General features: G+C 43.9%; 1 protein-coding gene across 2 annotated transcripts in view; it reads right to left on the reverse strand.

The window, feature by feature from the left end:
* Window positions 1–7,260: 7,260 nt before the first annotated feature.
* Window positions 7,261–17,139, reverse strand: part of LOC147602755 (uncharacterized) — a 44,233-nt gene continuing 34,354 nt past the window's right edge. For both annotated transcript variants that reach the window (XM_086797539.1, XM_086797538.1), the window contains 5 exons: window positions 8,692–8,790; window positions 8,448–8,524; window positions 8,180–8,288; window positions 7,701–8,029; window positions 7,261–7,623 (listed from right to left, as the gene is read on the reverse strand). In XM_086797539.1, coding sequence (XP_086653665.1) covers window positions 7,528–7,623; window positions 7,701–8,029; window positions 8,180–8,288; window positions 8,448–8,524; window positions 8,692–8,790 — 710 coding nt within the window. In that variant the 3' untranslated portion in view covers window positions 7,261–7,527. The remainder of the gene's footprint in view (window positions 7,624–7,700; window positions 8,030–8,179; window positions 8,289–8,447; window positions 8,525–8,691; window positions 8,791–17,139) is intronic.

Genomic DNA, 17,139 nt, shown 5'->3' on the forward strand with positions numbered 1-17,139 from the left:
TGGGTAGGAGGATTCAGTATCGTCAAATAATTTGTTTTGCACCGATCTCCCTGAGCGTAGGTGCATGAATGTTTTGCGTGAAGGTGCAAATCACACTCTGAAACAGGGATATTTTTTCCTTTGGAAGTTAGAGTATGGGTGTATGCTCACAAAGGAATGGTCATTCTTCTATGTGGGTACAAGCATGGCTTAACAAGAGCAGTGAAATTGTTCATCTTCAAAAGTATATAGGTACAATCGTGGACTTGATTTCGAGACAGATGTCCTCTTGGACAGAAACATACATTCGCAAGTGATTGGGTACAAACGTAGGTATATGTAGGTAGGGAATGGGCATTCTCTTGAGGGAGGAACAAACGTTCAACTTTGAAAAGAGTGCGGCCGTGGGTAGAGGGGAAAATGGACATCGTCTCTTTTACACATCATCATGCCATGTAGCAATCCTTTTCCCACATTCTTTTATATGGCGCTCACCATTCACACAATATCTCATATGGCATTCTTATCTTTCCACAACACATAAGATAATATCTTGCACCTTTAAGGTGTGTTCATTCACTTCAACCTTACATATTTCAACACGCCCTCTTAAGAGAAGGGTGTATTCTTTCCACTCACACTTGACCACTATCCAATTATCCAAACACTCACCTACGACAGTTTGGCATTGTGCCAAGGTCATAAACACACTCCCCCTCGATGCTAAATTGTTCTACTCAGTGCATGTGCATGTGTCTACTAGTCTAGACACTCAAGTCCATTACATTTTACTCGGGTGAAGCCACCCAAGTGCTTTTTAGAAACCCATTTGCCCAAGAGAAGAAGCCAACCCACAAAGTGCATCACCCAAGCGAACACAACTCAACACACACCACATTACAATGCATTTCGAGCATCCGCAGGCTCGGGAAGGGAACCCTCATAATTTGGATGAGATAATTTTACATCTGTTTTATGCATACAAGCAAGGACATGACACCCATCCAATATGGTCAAAAACACCATAGATTTTACAAAAGCCTATACTTGCCCTTTACTTTAGGGCCATGGAGGGAATAAAAATGTACAACTTTTTGTGTCTTGTATAGACACAATTTGTGACTCTTTTCAATGATGAATGCTTCTCTACATCACCATCATCATGCTCCGGGCATTGGCATTCGTAACCTTGATATGATGGTCCTGTTAAAATAACTCTCATATTGTAATAAGATAAGGGATAAGAAGGATGTGGATATCATGTATGTACAAACCCTATATATGGGTGGTGCCCTCTATTTCATTTCATATGAGCTAGATAGAGGGAGCTTTCATGGCTGAAAATCAAGGAACCTAATCTTTGGTTATATCTCTAGTATTATCTCACTCTTATGGCTCTCTCTCATCCTTACCTTGTGACTTATATAAGCTCACACGCATACAATCCATCTCCTTCTCTCTCTCTCTCTCTCTCTCTCTCTCTCTCTCTCTCACACCATAGTTCTCAATGTGTTTCACTTTTGCTGCTATGCAAATATTAACTTGGTATCAGAGCTTCCATGGGTTGTCCTCTCTCTTCTCCCTCACAACAAGCTTTAGCATGAAGGTGTGAAGGTTAAGGATAAGAGTTTGCTGGTGTTATTGTCTCAAGAAGAGAAGAGCTTATGTGCGCAACATAAGCAAGCCATTTCAAGAGATGACTTCAAGAGAAGAGAAGAAGAAGGTCAAGGCAAGCTGGTTTTGTTGAATCTTCTGCAACATCAAGTCTTCTTTAGCATCAAAGGAATCTGTAAATCTCAAGTGTAAGTCTAAACTCTGACTCATCTTACGGATTCATGCGCGAATAGTGCTCATCACATGCGGCTCATCCAATCGTGCTCCAATAGTGCACCAGTTGTGCTCAGCAAGCACCTCGTCCAGTCGTGCTCCAAGCAGTTCGTCCTGTTAACATGTCAATGAGCTAGTCATCTCGTGCCACGTTGTTTCAACAAATTCTGCAGTAACGATGAACCTGCACCACACGTTGTTCAATAAAGCCTTATCTTAATATAAGGCTAATAATCACTCAAACCCTTATCCTTTTTTTATTATCTAAATCCGGTTCACATTAGCCATTTTGCATGCCTTGGCTCCCTTGTACTAAATCCATCTTTTATAACCTATCTTTGTCATCAACTCAAATTGTAGCCTCGTCATCAACTTGAAAGCCACAACTTTATTGTGCATCATTGACAACCCATCACCCTAGCCTCCTCGTCGAGACGAGATGTCTCTATTCAAAGAGTCCACCTCGATCGACAAATTTTTCGGCGAACGACTTCCATACTTGGCAAGTCCAAGCCAAATACATGTTGATGCTTAAGGGTTTGTGGCCTTATGTGACAAGGAAGAAGATAGTGAATCAAAGCTATATGAAGAGGAGGTTGAAGATGATGAGCACACGCAATCAATCAATCACGCTTTATCTACACAAGAGCCTTATTCATCATGTGGCCGCATTGAAGACCACAAAAAGCATGTGGAATGAGCTTCAAAAGCTCTATGGCACCAAGGGTGAGCATTCAAAAATCGCTCTCAAGATCAAATGTTTCACTTGGATATGAAATCAAGAGCGGACCTTGGCACCTTCACTTCTAACATGAAAGGTATCATGGTTTAATTGGCATCAATTGACACCAAAGTGGACGATGAATATGCAATAGCAAAGCCATGCCACCTGAGTATGACTCTCTTGTGATTACTCTCAAGAACCTACTTGATCCATCCTTTGAAGAGCAAAGGATGAAGACAAATGGAGGAGTACAACCAATCAAGCTTTGTATGTGGGTAAGCAAGGTGTAATCAAATTCTCTTTTTGCAAAAAGAAGGGGCATATCAAAGCAAGGTGCTACAAGGAGGACCCTCAAAAGAAGCAGTGTGGAAAATGTGGAGAGCTTAGTCACTTGTCAAGAGAGTGCAAGCAAGGAAAAGAGGAGAACAACTATGCATCCATGACTACTTCAAATGATCAACTCTTTTAACAGAGTGAAATCCCACCTTTGTAACTCTTATCCATCTACATGCCTACCATATAAAGGCAAATTTATTTTTTATCTTAGTAGAAAAATTAGAGTAAGTCCAATGCTCCAATAGTAGCATTAAGAGGGGATGTTAAAATAACTCTCATATTGTAATAAGATAGGAATCCTTACAAGGGGATGGAGATCCCACCTCTAGTGTTACCTCCTCAAACGGCCTTGCCAAGAACTACTCCTACGAGGTTGTAGAGACTAAGCCAATTATTGATAAACCTCCTAATATGCCAAACTTTTATGTTAAGTATCCGGACTTAATAGTTGGAAGCCCACCAAAGGGTGACCACCACCATATAGCCCAACCCATAATTTGATGTTTGACATGCATCGGTTGACCACCCTAATACAAATAGCATCGAGGAGCTTACAAACCAAGGGGTATCAACGCACCAAGGCAAACTCCACTAGATGCCATGGCCCTCACAGAGTGCCCGATTCCCCAATGAGAGCAAATCTAAAACAACTACAAGCCCACCACCTCTGGATAGATGGTGTATAAAGTGTGGCATTGATCACTTGATTAGTGATTGCCTTCTCAAGCCAACAACTCAAAATCCCTCGATGAGGACATCATTGCCACGATGAGGTTAAGAATAGTGAGTGTGTCATGACCAACTTCATTTTTTGATGACGAAAAAGAAATACCATTGAATGTTGTGAGACAAGGGCCCAAGCTAAGAAATTGCAAGATCAAGCAATCCTATCCACAACTTCATCTATATATAAAAATCCCTAAAAGAAAAAAAGGGAAAAGAAATTATAGGGACCATAATAAGGGGAAAGCAGTACCAAATGAACCTAGTCTAAAACATTCGATCTAAGAACGTCCCAAAGTTTTGAGATGGTAAAGGAAATGAAGGAGAAGGACCCCACAAACCTACTAGGTTACTTTGAGATTGAGGATAATATTCTCATAGATAGAACATAAGAACTTAGGGAGAAATCTCGCAGAAGAGCATCACAAGCCCATAGGGACGAGAGACGCAAACAAACCAGGAATTCGATGGATGACCTTGGATACATTAAGATCAAAGATATTCTAGGACCTTCGATTCAAATCACTTTGGATGAGGAACGAGGGACAAAACGGAGTGCTTGATCAATAATGATTTATAGAATGGATGAACTCCTGGAAATGGCTAAGAAGGTAGTGGAAGGAAGATGCAAATCGAGACCCAAGCATTAGGAACCCTTCCCAAAAAGCTACAGGAATATCCTAACTCGAGAGAGGAGATCTCAAGGTTAAGTGAAGCACAAGATTTGGTATAGCGGACCTAGCTAGAAATAAAGGGACTAGCGCAACCCCCATTGTGATGTTTCTGCAAAAGATTTCTACACTAAGACCCCTAGTCTGGGAAACTTGGGGATTCTCTCTAGCAAGAAGAGTTCAAGATTGTCTAAATGAATGAAGAGGTCATGGTGACTCATATTTCAAAAGAGATATGGAGGCATGCTATGCCACAATGGAGGAGATTATTGACAACCTTGATGCTAATTGACTTCCAATCAATTTTTGCTTGTAAGTTCATCAATCTATATTCCCTATGACAATACAAATGTATTTTTGAAACATAACAATCATTTCTTACATAAGATGTAAGTATATAAACTCTCTTTCTATAGTTAAAGTTGGGTGTAGTTGGGTGAAGGTGAAGTTGGGTGCAGTTTGGGAAATTTGAAGTTTGGCCATGAAGTTATCATGCATGGGCTTGAAGGACATGTTACATGATTGTAGGGATTACCTTGCTAAGAATAGTAAGTCCTTATCTAAAAAATCTTATTCTCTTATCCATAAAAATATAAATTTTTGACATCCTGAAAATTTAAAATATTAGTGGCTTTCATGCACGTGAAAATCTCAAAATTCTTTGATTATGGAAAGATTTGCATAATAAATTATAATTGGTAATATTATGCATCAAAAAAAACCTCCAAACCAAATTTCAAGTGGACTTAGTTTTCCACACCACCATAAAAGTCTTTTTCACGCCATAATAACTAGGTAGTTTTTCATGTTGTGAAAAAATCAAGAACTTGACCATTATTGGGACGTTGGAGTAGATTATACATTGAAAATGCATCATTTGCAAGGTAGAGTTATCACCGTGAAAAACTCTAGATTTTTACATTGTGAAAGACCATGTAATTTTCCAAGCCATGAAAAACTCAATTCTTTGGAAACCAAAATATTGACAAAACATTGACACAGGTGTGATAATGAGTGTATCTAGACCCATTCTCATGTTCTTAAAATCTAGGAGACGGACTCACTCCAAAAGATCATGCATCTCACCACCCAAGATCCTCCTATCTGTTAAGTGTGTTATTTCACTATTCCCATTGAGGGGATTGACATAGAATGAGAGTTCCAAGTTACTTTTAATGACTTTGAAGAAAACATCTTGCATAGTTTTCTCATTACTCTATTGACCAATCAATGCAAACTATCACCTTACAACACCCAATGTGTATACATTCATAAGGCTCTTATGAGAAGAGGAGCCGTTGCCAAACATAAAACCTTTACCACCTAAATCCACCCCAATACCTGAACTTGACCCTACTCAACTCTTTTGTGTACAAAAAAAATGTTTTCTATAATCTAAAAACAAGAAACATATGATTTTTTCAATACAAAACTTGACCTGTAAAAAACCCATTTACCCTTGAAAGGCTTGCTGCTAATGTGGGTTGTATCAGGTCAAATAAAGAAGGAAACCTTGACTGAGTGAAAAATCTAGAGTTCTTTTCTATTTTATATTTTTGTATCTTATATTTCAAGTAAAATTCATGACTTGTATGTTTTACATATACTTTTCTCAAATAGTTATAAATATTCTGGGTATGTGTTTGTCTATATAAAAATTAGTAGAAATAAAAATTATACAAAGATATTTTTCAATAATTTAAATTGACATTACAAAACTTTATTAAAAAATGCTATAGATTTATCAACAAGCAAAGCCTACTTGACATTCCCCGACAACACCACCAAAGATGTTATGTAATGCATCCGCGCCTTGCCTCTTGAACAAGTGTGTCATGGGTACTTGTGACATACATTGTGTGTACATCATTCCTACTATACACCGATGTAGTTCCATGAGATGTGTCATCCAATTTTACTCTCCTTAAACCCTAATTCGGAGTTGTAAGAGTAGAGAGCACACTCGTTTTTTTGCAACAATGGAAGATAAACCTTACAAGCGTAAGATTTTGGATTTTATATTTCATAAGTTTTTTCTCACTAGGCTACCTAATCGATCCAAGGCACCCATGACTAGTTACGAGGCTTTTATAAGCAATTAACCTTAGAAGTTAAGTAGCCCATTTTATGGCCTTAACATCTTAAAAGCGCTTGCAATATGGAAGATACAATTTCACCACATACTTTTGTATATAAAGTGCAAGCATTGTCAATGAAGTGCCCATGTTAACCAATAATCAAACGATGGAATGAGAGCTCACAATCACAGAGAGCACGTACACACTAGTCCATTACCGTGGGAAAAACAAATTCTCTTGAATACCCATCCTACGATATTGTTCACCTACATTTCCACCACAAAGAGATGTTGTACCAAGTAACAATGCCACCATACATTGCACATGCTACTTCATCTCACAAGCACTCTAGTATTGAGATAAGCTTACCCCTTCACTCTTTTCTTTACTTCTGTTCTCTTTGTTTGTACATGCATCATGCACTTTACGTTTTGTATGTAGTCGATATATTAGTAGTTTTATATGTTCATTTTCATTTTGGAAAATCATGTCTCTTCTTTGAGTTTCACATTATTTTGTAATAGTCTACTAATACCAATGGCTTCATTTTCTTGAGAATAATCAAATGCTTTCCCCTAGACGAGAAACTTATACACAATCAATCCTTCTCATGCAAACAAAGGGCTTTTTTAAGCACTAGTGGCATGATCCGTCTCTGACGGGCAAGAGACATACACATAGTCATCCTTGGGATGGGAGAGGAGAGAGAGGCCATATATTTGAAGCCCATTTTTTAGCATGGCAGGTTGAAGTTCTCTGCATAAGGACATCAATCAACATACGGAAAATTTAACAATGCATGATTGTCACAAAAGCATACTGCATTATGGTATAGCAAAGAAAGGCGTCTAGACAACGGACTTTGGCGGGTTGAAAAAAATTACATGGGCGAGTTGAAAAAAATTACATGGGCAGTATATACGTCAGCATAAGCAGCATCAACATTAAGGAAAATCACATATTACAAAATTGTCACGTGTGCATGCATGTGGTGCAATCAAAACCCACGACTATTGAAGCCTTCAAGTTAACACTATATGTGAAGGCATTGTGCAGCTACAAAATTTGGCCAAATTCCCCATCAAAAGATAAGGTAACCTGACTATACATACAAGAGCATTGTGACTAAAACAATCAGACTTGACTGACCGGGCATGAGTCCCTCACAAAAATTGCAACATTAGCGAGTTCAGTAATAAATTGTTTGTGTTCTGTGGCACGAAAGCTTTGATTGAAGTGAAATACCTGTTGACCAAAGCCACCAATCTAGCTGCACAGTCAAAATCTACACAAGCAAAAGTTAGCCTGCCTTGATTTTCCCAATAGCCCAACATCCACACTAGTTGTTTAGAGTACCCTTACCTGCCTCCCTATCTTGGCACTCAGCAACTCTCCCAATTTTTCAACTGCTGTTATGGTGCAAGCTCGTATCTCGACCTCCTCTTCAGTACCAGGTGGCAACTCCTTGAAGCTATCCACTTTGCTGGCTAAGGATGGACTGTATGATATTATGCCAAGGTGCCTCAATATAGCTGGCACTATGTAGTCAGCAAACATAGTAAGACTCTTGATGTCTTTGAAAGCCCCAAAGCTCTTGCCTTTGAAAGCACCCCAAAGGTCTGCAACAAATATTTGTGCCCTTTTATAGATAAACACTTGACGCCCCTTATAGACACAGTGATCACGAAACCCTGAGAAAGGTAAAACCAGTTGGAAGTCAAACTGCCAATCTTGAGAGAGCTTTATAGATAAGCCCACATTAACTCATGGTTTCTAGCCATACATCCACCTTAGTTTACTTGGACTTCACATTATAAACTGTAAATGGAGCGGAGTATCACCAGGAAAGTGGCTTGCAATCATATTCACGAGTGTAATTGCAGAACCATTTGCAGCAGCAACAAGATTGGCTGCTTTGCCGCCAAAGCTTCGCTTCAGCTCCACACCAACCTGCTATCTCTCTTAGATTCAGCACCAACATACACAAAGTCCAGGAAATCTACAAAGAAAATAGATCCCAAGCAATCCAGCGGCATCCCTCCCACAAAGGAACATTCACTCTCTTTGTGAACCTTATAAGTTACAACCATCTCGAGAACAAAAATTTACCTCTCTAAGCAGGCGAGCACGCTCATCTTCTAATGGAAGCTCTCTGGGCCAATTGAGAATCTTTCGCAAGTCCATTCCTGCACACAGAAACAGCGCTTTTTAAATCATGTAAAAGCATGATTATTCGCTAAAATACCCAAAACTAGGTTCAAAGCTCTAAGGATTCATAAGCATTTTAACAAAGACATCATCCCCACCTATCCATTTCTTGCATGACCTTCACAACGCTCCTAGAAATGCATACCTGTAATATTTTCAAGGCGATCTGCATCGAAGGTGTATTTGTCTGCCATTAACGCTGATCTTAAACCAAGAGCTAAATGATCATATTGTAGATCTGCATCTATAGATTAAAACAAGAATAGTAAGTAGCTAAGTTTCACAGAAAGCTTGATGAGAACACTACGCATGCAACACCAAGCTATGTAAGTTGAGAAATATGCAGAGATTACAAACAGTTGAGTGTGATCACAGAAAGCAATAGAGCATGCAGGACATTGTGTGGGAAGACCTGGCAATGAGCAAACTGTGCAGCGAGTGCAAAACTATGGTCAGGCCAGACACAACAGGGACAGGAAGGCAGCTGCTAAAAGGTATGCCATTGAGTGTAATCACAGAAAGTGACAGAGCATGCCGGACAGCATATGGAAGGGGTGGTGGCAAAGAGCTTCCTATACAGCAAGTGAAAAACTGTTGTCAGGCCAGATGTGTTTGGGATAGGCAGGCAGGCAGGCAGCACTGAGCAGCTAGAGAGGGATGACTTTAGGAGCAACGATTTCTGCCCACCCTAGGCAAAGTATTAGCTCCCTACTGCCACATTCTGCACCTATCTACTTCATTCACAGTGTACAAGCCTCATGTACAACTTTTTGTATTCCACAATTCTCCTCTGTTTTTGACACAATTCACCCATAGTTGTCAGAACGAGAAACCAAGAAATGGAACCAGTAGTATGTCACATGCACCCACAGCACTTGGGTGGCATGTCTACATAGCCGTACTTGAGTGCAAGTTTTGGGTAAGTACTAGGGTTAAAGATGTGAATTGAGCATGTTGTGAGCCCTAGTCCAGGGTCGGCCACGGTAGGTCAGTAAGCCAACCGTGTGAAGTCCCGCACAAGGCACCCGTGTGTAGGTCCGAACAGTTTTGTAATCCACCTGGAGTTGAAGTGTGCCTAAGGTTGGAAGTGTGAACAATGTCCCAAGAGCCTTATTAAGCCAACTGCAGGGCATTGTACAAGTCTTTTAATGTGTTGGGCAACCTTTTAAAAAGTGATTATGTATGCATGGAGGGCTAATTAACTGGGCACTCTAAATGAGAGGCCGATTGGACTGCAAGCTCTGCGCACTTCTTAGTGGGTCAATAAAGTGGCACACAAAACAAGGGACTCGGAAGGGGCTGAGGAGTCGATATAAAACAGTCGAAATAACAAAAGCATTAGATAGATTGTGCATTGCAATCCTACATACTCGAGGAACTCATCCAGGTGGGGGACTGATGGTGGGTTATTGGGAACCAATCACGCGTTTGGTGCGTTCTCTTTTACCCTTCACTTCAAAAGTGAATCAAAAATGAGAGTAAAGCACTGAAAGACATTGCTGCATGCCTTACCACTCAAGCTTCTGCATGTGCATGTAGAATTATATCAAAGCTAAGGCTTTCTTGACACTGTGCACAATCTTGTGCAGAAAAAAAAATCCCTGGTAGATTATTTTATTGTGCTCAGAATAAACCATCGAGCCACCCACAGTGAGTCATCAGGAAGAGAAAACTCCCAGTGAGCCAAAGGGGTCTTCTCAGGACATAACTCTTGCAAAGGCCGAGTTGGTCTTGAACTCGCAGGCTGAGCTGGAGCTCCCCCCCGTCTGCGCACCTGAGTTCGCCATCGCCCTCCGCTTCATGCTGCCCTGCCCTCCGCCAGCCTCACACTGCCATTTCCTGTTCCGTCTCAACATCGACCTGCTCCCTCCTCTAGTGTCCGCCCCAGCTCCCCCCTTATCCTCTTCCGCCATTGAGTCCCCACCTCATCCTTTCGTGGCCTGCACCTCTGTGCAGCCATACCTATCTTCACCCGGCTCCTGCCTGTTTGCCCCATCCTGTTGAGCTACCGTCTCCTGTTCTGGCCAACCTTTTCGCCACCCCTTCTTCCTCGCCTTTGCCCACTGATCATTCCCCCCCTCCCCCCCGGCCCCGCACACCCTAGCCCTAGCCCTCTCCAAGTGTTTCCGCATTCGAGTTGTTCTTTCTCTTGAGGAGAGGACTCCATGGCTCATGGACCCGCTGCCTTCTAGTCTTGACGCCCTTGAGCAGATCTGTAAGATCCACCGAGGGGTCAGAGAAGCGAGGAACTAGAGGTCCGCTTTTGAGAAGGAAGGGCAAGGGATGGCCTCGGTCGGGGATGACGGACCAACTGCCATGGAGTCCTCCTGGAGGTTCGAAGACTAGAAGATGCCGTACCAACAAGGTCTAGTCTAGTGTTCTGAATCAGAGTCATGGTTCCCTTCCTGCTCAAAGCATCGGCCACTGGGTTGGCCTTTCTTGAAAGGTACTCAATCATGCTACCAAATTGCTGGAAAATTCGGCTCCGATGGTGCTGACGGTCACTCCTGCATGTTTCCCCCATCCTGTTGAGCTACTGTCTTTTGTTTTGGCCCCCCTTTCCACCAACCCTTCTTCCTCGCCTATGCTCGTTCATCACCCCCCCCCCCTCCCTGGGTCCCCCGCGCCTGTCGCCCTAGCCCTCTCCTCAAGTGTTTCCGCTTTTGCGTTGTTCTTTCTCTTGAGGAGAGGACTCCATGGCTCGTGCAGTCATTCGGACCCACTGCCTTCTAGTCTTGATGCCCTTGAGCTAATCCGTTAGATCCGCCAAGAAGTCAGAGAAGCGAAGAGCTAGAGGGCCGCTTCTGAGAAGGAAGGGCAAGGGACGACCTCAGTCATGGATAACGGAGCGACTGCCATGGAGTCCTCCAGGAGGAGCGAAGACAAGAAGAAGATGCACCAACAAGGCTTAGTCTAGTGTTCTGAATCAGAGTCAAGGTTCCCTTCTTGCTCAAAGTATCAACCATTGGGTTGGCCTTTCTTGAAAGGTACTTGATTATGCCACCAAATTGCTAGAAAATTGGGCTCCAACGGTGTTGACGGTCACCCCATTGTGCACTTGGCATTGTCTAAATCTAGCGCAATGCCTCATAGTCAATGCGAACCTCAAATTCTCGCCCATAAAGGAAATGCTTCCAATGTTTCAAGGCCTGAATTACTACTAGGAGTTCCTAATCATATACTGAGTAATCCTTTTCTACAGGTAGTAGTTGTAAGCCCAACAGAAGTGCCATGACAGATTCAACCACATATCCAAGAGATAAAGATATACAAGGATAAGAAAGAGAGAGAAATGAAATGAAATGATATATTAACGTCTCTAAGAGGCCATAATGGCCTATGAGACCAAAACTGAGAGTACATCTGAAGTTGGTGTCTCATCAAAGAGAACAAGACTAAAAAGTACAATAAACTGATTGTCCTACAATTATAAGAACAGAACTGCAAGACTCCGAGATGATACTGAGTAGAAAATACTGGAATATACTGGAAAATGTATATCAGGTAGATCCATGTATGCTGATCAGTTGAAGTGTTGCCCTCTCCTTAGATCAAGTATCTCCGCCATGGGGCTGTCTAGAATGGAGAGGTCGTAGAAGCGAGGTAGGCGCCTCCGATGCCGAGCAATAATGGCTCTGATCTGGCGATGGTGAGGATGCCGTGGTCGGGATCCTAGTGGGCGTGGGCGACGAGCACAACATAAGATAACTGCTCTATCAGTGGTGACTCCCTGGGAGTGTGGTCGGTGCTCTGATGGCCCAATGGAGGAGGTATTAGGAGGTGTGTGGGCTGGGTTGCTGGTGCTGGTGCCGAAGAAATCTGTCAGGGTCCTCTATCTAGGTACATCATGGCTCGGCCTCCTGTCTGCCAAGAGGGTCTCTCTATGTCTCCTGAGCTCAAGTAGAAACAATCCGAGGCATCTCTGATCCTCAAACTCCATGACCCTGCGTAACGGCCCAAAACCCTCTCGGAAGAGGCAGTGATATCTCCCTCGGATCTCATAATAGACTATACATCGGCAAATGTAGTGTTCCTCTGTCTCTACCTCCTGGTAGCATAGCTAACAAATGCGGTCATCCACGATCTAATGCACATATCGCCCTGTCTCAATCCGCAGCTGGTGTGATGAGGTCCGGATCTGTCCAATGGCACAACGTATCCCATGTGATAGGTGTACATCCATGTACGCCGGGCGGGTGATAAAATCATCCGGTGAGAGGTGTAGAAAATGGCTCTTGTAATGAGTCATTTTCGTGCCCAAGGGCTCAAGGGGGCTAGTCCATGTCCTCTCTGTGTCCACTCTGATGATATCCATCCTGATCACGCGGTTTTGCTCTGAGCCGGTGAGATCCAAAAATGGACAATCCAGACTGTACTGAAAGGGTGGTAGTGCCTCTATCCGCAAACCATGTAGGTCAAACCATGATCTCATCTGAGCGTACCAACAATGAGTATCTCCATCCTCTGCCAACTGTATGGATGAGGTCAATGCCAAACGGGAGTACCTCTGTTGAGGGAGCTCCCATAGCCACTGTAAAAAGGTAACTGCCTGGAATAGGGACTCGGTTACTACTGGTGGGGCACCCAGCTCAGCCCGAACAATCTCATGTGGTACTGATGATTTGCTCCGAATCATGCGGGCCATAATCAGTGGTCTCTCCATTCGCCTCCATCCCTCATCTATCCCTCTCTGAGATTTGTGATGTATACTTGGCCCCCAAATTGGAGCTCCGTACAGGAGGGACGGTGTGACCAGCGTATCAAATAGCCACAATTTGGTGCGTGGCTCCTGAAACTGTATTGTGCACACTGCCTCTCAAAGTGCCCCCAAGGCTGCATGCCCTCGAGCTAATCTAGCTGCTACTAATCTAGCTGCATGCCCTCGAGCTAATCTAGCTGCTGCTGCCTCCTTCAGGGAGAAACGTGGTCCTGTGAAAGTAACTCCCAAGTAGACATATGACCTGACGTACTGTACCGGCTCCCCTCGGAAAGTGAACTGAGACTCTGATCTCGTCACCCATGCCTGTGTGGTGTTAAACACCATAACCTTGGTTTTCCCAAGGTTCACTGTCAGATCTCTATCCGCACAGAAAGCCTGTAATGCACCCAGGTGTCTCTGTAGTCCTCCCGGAGAGTCTGAGATTAGAACAATATCATCAGCATATAACAAGATGGGTATCAACACCCCTGCCAGGCATGCCCTTGGGCCTCCCAATCTGTCTACATAATCAGAGACCGCATCAATGTACAGTCCAAAGAGGGTAGGCGATAGCGGGCATCCCTGCTTCACCCCTATCGTGCTAGTCACCCTGTCAGATAGTCCGCCTGGAGGTCGGCAATAGTACTCTCCACGCAGCCAGCCGACCCCCCTTCCAAAAAGCAAGAGAGAGAGAGAGAGAGAGAGAGATGGAGAGGGAGGCGTGTACTCTAAAAGTAGAGTAGCCCTCCCTCCATAAATATTCTAGTGGCCCTTTAAAGTTTATTAAACTTTCTAAGGGCAAGGATCATGGTCACTAATGATAGACGAAGGCAAGCCATGATACTTGAAGATGTTCACCATGACAGCCCTCAAGACCTCTTAGCATAGAGGATTCACATACAGATCTGTGTCCCACAAAAGCAACACACAATGGTCTCCTCTAATCAACCAAGACAATACAACAGGGCAGCCTTGAGCACGCATCTGGCAGTTCCATGTTCATGGCTTCAAACTCAGCCAAAGTACAAATCCATTGTCCAACTCTGTTTCCACCCTTCAAACTGCCATACCCCTCCTCTCACAAAAGGCCAGAAGAAACAACTCTGAAGCAGACATAAGCCAATGGAAAGAGAGAGAGAAAGAAGTGTTCAATGTATTCCAACTGCTCTGCACAGTTCTGCACTAGTCGACTTGACCGTACGAGACTGTACTTGCAGCCGCCAGCGTCAGCAAATCTGCAGCAGCCACCTGTACCTGTCCGTACCAGTATGTACAGCCACCTACGTCAGCCAGTCCGCAGCAGCCGGACTGAACCTGTCTGTACCCGTATGCACCTGCAGCCGCCTTTGTGATGCACCGCCTGTACCAGCTGGACTGAACTGAACTGTACCCGCCTCCTGCTGAACATGACTGTCTGTACCCACCTGGACCTGTCCGTACAGGTCTACCTGCAGCACACGTGTGTACGGCTTCTCTTCAGGCGACCTGTTCCAGCCTTCCTCCACGCAGCGCAGCCAGCCAATAGTACTCTCCACACAGCCAGCCGACCCCCCTTCCAAAAAGCAAGAGAGAGAGAGAGATGGAGAGGGAGGCGTGTACTCTAAAAGTAGAGTAGCCCTCCCTCCATAAATATTCTAGTGGCCCTTTAAAGTTTATTAAACTTTCTAAGGGCCACCCAAGGTTTATAAACTTTATGAAGTGAACACCTTGGTCCCCTTCACACTTGGGGTTGTCCACACATATTACTTTTGGCCGGACACCCAAGTATGCATCTTGAAAAATTTATTTTGCTCACCAACCACCATGCTCACACTTGTGCTGTTCCACTTTCACATAGTCATGACAGCTATATTCCTCCAGAGAAGCAAAGACAGTATCAGTCAGAAAACCGATGTTTTTTTTGTCATACCATTGGGCATGGTAAGAAGGATTGTCCAAAAAGGCAAACGGAGCAAGCCTCCAAAGAGGCTTCTGCCACACTTACCGCAGTATCCCCCGCTCCTCCAAACCCACCTGCTACCACCAATGCAGTTCAGATTTTACCTTCTATGCATCCCATGCCATCCGTGGTACTTGATGCTAAGCAGGAGGGTGTGCGACAACCACACAGAAAAGCCTGATCCGAGCTTATGGCTCTACCAAGGGCCGCCAATTCATAATCCTTTTTGACATGGACAATTCTGAGGACGGCATCTCTCCCCAGTTGGCTACCAACATGAGTTGTACCTTAGTGCCCTATCATTTGGAGGTAGACGGGTTTACACCTGGTCTCCGCACCCACATATCTTAACAAGCACAGCAGTTTTCTTTTCAGGTTCAAAAGGCCTCATTCCAACAAGATTTCATTCTCTCTCCTCTTTTGGGGTGTGACATGATCTTAGGAATCCAGTGGTTTCATCAAAATGAGCCTATTCCCAATTGGGGGCATGACACCTTTATTATCTGTAAAGGTTTTCCCGAGCATGTCATGATTCGTGAGGATAGGAGAATTCTTGGCATTCCTATGATTTCTCATCTCCAGGGCCGACGAGCTATCCGCAAGGAAGCGGAAAGAGCATTGATTTATGCTCAGACAGCTTCTATCTCATCGATAACATTTGTCTCATCTTCTTCTCCAGTTCCTCAGTTGGCAGATCTCCTTTCTCATTCAGATAGTTTTAAGGATGATCTCCCACCCAGTACCTGCCGCCAATTGGGAATAGGCTCATATTGATGAAACCACTGGATTCCTAAGATCATGTCACACCCAAAAGAGGAGAGAGAATGAAATCTCGTTGGAATGAGGCCTTTTGAACCTGAAAAGAAAACTGCTGTGCTCGTTGAGATATGTGGGTGCGGAGACCAGGTGTAAACCCGTCTACCTCCAAATGATAGGGCACTAAGGTACAACTCATGTTGGTAGCCAATTGGGGAGAGATGGCATCCTCAGAACTGCCCATGTCAAAAAGGTTTATGAACTGGCGGCCCTTGGTAGAGCCATAAGCTCGGATCAGGCTTTTCTGTGTGGTTGTCGCACACCCTCCTGCTTAGCATCAAGTACCACGGATGGCATGGGATGCATAGAAGGTAAGATCTGAACTGCATTGGTGGTAGCAGGTGGGTCTGGAGAAGCGGGGGATACTGCGGTAACTGTGGCAGAAGGCTCTTTGGAGGCTTGCTCCATTTGCCTTTTTGGACAATCCTTCTTACCATGCCCAATGGTATGACAGAAAAAACATCGGTTTTCTGACTAATACGGTCTTTGCTTCTCTGGAGGAAGATAGCTGTCATGACCCTATGAAAGTGGGAACAGCACAAGTGTGAGCATGGTGATTGGTGAGCAAAATAAATTTTTCAAGATGCATACTTGGGTGTCTGGACAAAAGTAATATGTGTGGACAACCCCAAGTGTGAAGGGGGACCAAGGTGTTAACATCATAAAGTTTATAAACCTTGGGTGGCCCTTAGAAAGTTTAATAAACTTTAAAGGGCCACTAGAATATTTATGGAGGGAGGGCTACTCTACTTTTAGAGTACACGCCTCCCTCTCCATCTCTTCTTCTTCTCTTGCTTTTTGGAAGGGGGGTCAGCTGGCTGCGTGGAGAGAACTATTGGCTGACTGCGCTGCGTGGAGGAAGGCTGGAACAGGTCGCCTGAAGAGTAGCCATACACACGTGTGCTGCAGGTACAGACCTGTACGGACAGGTACAGGTGTTAGAAGTCATCTCCTGTCTAGATTTATACACCAGGGCCTTTGTTGTGGGTGTGCCCGCCCTTATGAGGTGTTTTATCATTTTTCCCCACTCTCCGTATTTTTCCCCTATTTTTTCCCATTTTTCTGAGGCTTGGGAGGGCTGCCAGGTGATGCCAGGAGCACTCTGAAGCTGGCCGACTGCATCTGTAGCAGTCGTGGGC

The sequence above is a fragment of the Cibotium barometz genome, chromosome 66, assembly GCF_041138505.1.
Source record: "Cibotium barometz isolate CiBa-2024 chromosome 66, ASM4113850v1, whole genome shotgun sequence".
Lineage (NCBI taxonomy): Eukaryota > Viridiplantae > Streptophyta > Polypodiopsida > Cyatheales > Cibotiaceae > Cibotium > Cibotium barometz.